At 54.1% G+C, this 3,981-nt stretch overlaps 1 protein-coding gene across 1 annotated transcript; it reads left to right on the top strand.

Moving 5' to 3' along the window:
• The first annotated feature begins 942 nt into the window (after positions 1 to 942).
• PLD6 (phospholipase D family member 6) lies at positions 943 to 2,058 on the top strand. Its single transcript, XM_062618972.1, has 2 exons — positions 943 to 1,364; positions 1,476 to 2,058. The coding sequence occupies exons 1-2, from the start codon at positions 944 to 946 to the stop codon at positions 1,712 to 1,714; spliced, it is 660 nt and encodes a 219-aa protein (XP_062474956.1). The 5' UTR covers position 943; the 3' UTR covers positions 1,715 to 2,058.
• The last annotated feature ends 1,923 nt before the right edge of the window (positions 2,059 to 3,981 follow it).

Raw genomic sequence — 3,981 nt, 5'->3', positions numbered from 1 at the left:
AGCATGAGGCTTCATCTTCTTCTTCCTCGTGCTCGTGGAAAGGGTGAGTTGTTTGCAGTGTCACTGTCTCTGTCCTGATCTGTGTCATGGACAACCAGACTCTGGATAATGCATCATTCCTGAGCCAGGGTAAGGAAACCGCTAGCTTGGTGCTTATAAACTGCCACAGAAAGGAAAGGGGAGAGCTGCTACGTCTGTGAACACATAAAGCAGATGCTCTTGCCTGCCAGAACGGATCTATACATGGGATTATCAAGTAATTGCCTGGGCAAGTTCCTGCAGCGCCCAGATTATCCCGCGGGTGCTCCTTTTGCCGTCAGTGAGAGCTGGAATGTGCACAGCTTAATTAACCAGAAAGCATGTCTGCAGCCGTCTTTCACCACCCTCCTTCCCTCGAAACGCTACGCCTTGAAGCCAAACTGATGGAATCATGGAAGGATAGAATGGTTTTGGACCTTAAAGCTCACCCAGTTCCAACCCCTGCCACGGGCAGGGACCCCTTCCACTGGAGCAGCTTGCTCCAAGCCCCTGTGTCCAACCTGGCCTTGAACACTGCCAGGGATGGGGCAGCCACAGCTTCTCTGGGTGCCCTGTGCCAGCGCCTCAGCACCCTCACAGGGCTGAACTGCCTTACCTCCAACCTGAACTTCCCGTTTCAGTTTGACCCCATCACCCCTTGCCCTATCACTACAGTCCCTGATGAGGAGTCCCTTTCCAGCATCCTTGTAGCACCCTTAAGTCACCGGAAGCTGCTCCAAGCTCTCCGCACCACTTCTCTTCTCCAGGCTGCGCAGCCCCAGTGTCTCAGCCTGTGCTCCATCCCCTTCACTATCCTCGCTGCTCCAGCAGCTCCATCTCCTTGGCACCCCTTGCGGTACCCTCCCTCCTCCGCGCCCCGCATGCGCCGGAGGTGCCGGGGCGGGGGGGGGTGTCGTTGGCCACCATGTGGGTGCCGGTTGCAACGGGGCGGCGGGGCCTTACCGTGGCCATTGCGGCGGCCGCGGCCGGCTTAGCCCTGGCCATGGCGGCTCTGCGCTGGCGGCGTCGCCCCGTCCGTGAGGTGCTGTTCTTCCCGTCGCAGCCCAGCTGCACCGAGGCGCTGCTGGCCGAGGCGGCGGGGCCCGGCGCTCCGGTCCAACCCTGCCCCTGCCCGCTGCCGCGTAGCGACTGCTCCCTCAGCCGCTTGCTGCGGCGGCTCCTGTCCGCCCGCCGCTCGCTCGACATCTGCCTCTTCGCCTTCTCCTGCCCGCAGCTCGGCCTCGCCGTGCGGCTCCTGCACCGCCGGGGCGTCCGCGTCCGGGTGGTCACGGACGCGCAGTACATGGCGCTAAGGGGGTCGCAGATCGGCCTCTTGCGGCTCGCCGGTGAGGCCTGCGGTGGTGGCGGTGGTGGTGGTGGTGGTGGTGGTGGCGGTGGTGGTGGTGGTGGTGGCAGAGGGTTCGAGTCCCGCTGAGGACGTGGTTGTGTCGTTGTAGGGATCCAGGTGCGCCACGACCAGGGCCACGGGTACATGCACCACAAGTTCGCCATCGTGGACCGGAGGATGCTCATCACCGGGTCCCTCAACTGGACCACGCAGGCCATCCAGACCAACCGGGAGAACGTGCTGGTGGTGGAGGATGCCGAGTACGTGAAGCTGTACCTGGATGAGTTTGAAAGGATCTGGGAGGAATACAGTCCCACCAACAACAGCTCTTTATCCCAAGAACAGTGATGGAGCTGCCTTATATGGCTGGTGGAGTATTAGCAGATGAGAGCATTCGCAGCCTGTATGGACATCACTGTAGTATCCACCTGGGTGTAATTTAGGTAAGCTCTTGAGAAGCAAAGTTCTCTCTCCCCTGAATGACCCGCTTTGCTGTGGGTCAGTCCCATGCTAGGGGGAACCACACAGCTAGAGAGGGAGCTGTGTTGAGGATAGCTGTGACAGGGCTGCCTTTGTAGGCCTTAAAGCAGGCAGGCTCGTTGCTGTGCCCTGGTGCAGGTATGTTCACACGGTGCTGGCGGGTGTTTCAGGGGTATTCCAGGAAGGAATTGTGGCCCAGCACGAAGGAAGAATTAAGATAAAGTTTGCATGCAGGAGTTAAATGCCTTAGTTATGTTTCTTAGTTACGTGTTGGCTTTAATTGTTGAGAGTTTGTAAAGGAAATCTATAGACGTAAGGCGGCAGAGATTAGAAGTGTGTTTTGATTGAGAACAGGGTTCCTCTGGTTTAAGGCGAAGGTTTAAACTGAGCAGCGCTCCAGTGTAAAAGCCTGAGGTTGCCGGTGCTAATGAGCCCTCATCTTCCAGCAGGGAAGTGTTGGGATATCTGGGAAGAACAAAGATATTTGGGATCAGTCGGTCTCGAGTGCAGACCTGGCTGCAGTTGACAGCGACAGAATGGGGTGCAAGAGGGAGGGAGGTGAGATCCCTGTCCCTCCAGGGTGGAACACAGATGGGTGCACTTGAGACCATTCAAACCCTACCTACCATCTGTGTATGAACTCCTTAAACCTGAGTATAAAGTGCCTCAAAATCTGTCATTGTGATTTAAGGTTTTGCCACCAGTTTTGCTTTGATAACAGCAGTGCCGTGATGGGCGCTATCAAATTAACTGCCTTCACAGAGAACCTCGATGTCAGTGTCTGGTTCTTGTGCTCCAGGCAGTCCCTGCGGGGTGGTTGTTCCAAAGATCCAAATCATTAACATCTCCTGTGGATCCTTAAGTGTTATTTAGGATGCATGGACTAACATCATCAGAGAGATATGTTCTATTGGAGAAAGCTGGCATGGGTCTGGGGGAAAAAGCATCCCTATTAAAGAGCACCAGTGGAAGAGGCTGGGGAAGGTGGTTCTCTATTAAATCCCCTTCAACAGCATTAGATTTACACTACTTCAGCCATATTACTGCTATTAAATGCTACCTGTTTCAGTAGTAGTAGTGACTGTAAAGGCAAACAGCTCTCCTGTTCAGGCTCTGGCCTCTGCTCTCCCTGTAGCATCCTCCTCTTTGGAAGAACACACCTCGGTACACGGCATGCAAAGGGTGGTGCAAAAATAGTTTATTAGGATACAGTTAATGTAAAGTTAGGTAAATCTATTTACAAAATAAAAAGGATCAGCTACATCCATGGGCACCTAGCATGTCACACAGGGCTGTAAGGAATAAATACGGTGAGAAGTGACCTGTTACACGTGGGGAATGGCAGCTCTTAAGCTCTGGAATAAACTGGAGTGGAAGGGAGAAGGGAAGGAGAGAGGAGCTCGCACATATTGAGGAACAGGAGCCTCCAACACCCGCTCCTCTTTCCAGAGGGGAAAAAAACGACATGTGAGATGCCATTTCCAGGACTGATCCATGTGGAAAATCCCCTTAAAAGAGACTGTTCTGCCCTATGGATGGACAGAGCTTGAGGACAACTGTGTTCCCTCCTCTCCTCGGTGTGAGCCTGCCTGGGTTTGAGCCACTGTGCTTGGACAGAACCAAGGCAAGCTGCCTGTTCCTGTTAGGATGAAGGAGGAGGGTGGCCAATACCACTCCAGCTACCACCACAGACTTGCAGAACTGCCCTTTTCCTCCCCAAACCTTCATCCTTTCCCATAAATCTGAGTCTTTAAAACCATTCCTTAAAATCTCAAAGACGTCCACAACTCCAGGTCCCAGGAGGGTGGGCACAGGTCAAAGCCTCTGTATTCGTATCTGCTTCCCACTTACCATAGTCTCTAGTATCTTACAAGCTGCTTTGCCATCTCTAGTTTAGAACAAAGGGTGTTCTTGTCAGTATCACACAGGCAGCACATGAAGAAAGCACGAAGACCACGAGAGTGATTGCACTCATCGCTGAGTTCATGGCCAGTTGGCTTCATTCAGTTGGTACCAACCTGGCTCTCGGCTCTTTAGGGTTCTGCTGGTAAATCCCACACCCTTGGTTTCCTTTGGTAGTCACAGGCTGATCAGGGCGAGCCCACTGCTTCCAGCCTGGTGCTCCCTGCTCCTGT

The sequence above is a fragment of the Pezoporus occidentalis genome, unplaced genomic scaffold (assembly GCF_034315485.1).
Source record: "Pezoporus occidentalis ecotype Australia unplaced genomic scaffold, CSIRO_AGI_Poc_V1 ctg208, whole genome shotgun sequence".
NCBI classification, from domain to species: Eukaryota; Metazoa; Chordata; class Aves; order Psittaciformes; family Psittacidae; genus Pezoporus; species Pezoporus occidentalis.
Note: the sequence above shows the minus strand (reverse complement) of the source record. Positions and strands in the feature narration are given on the sequence as shown.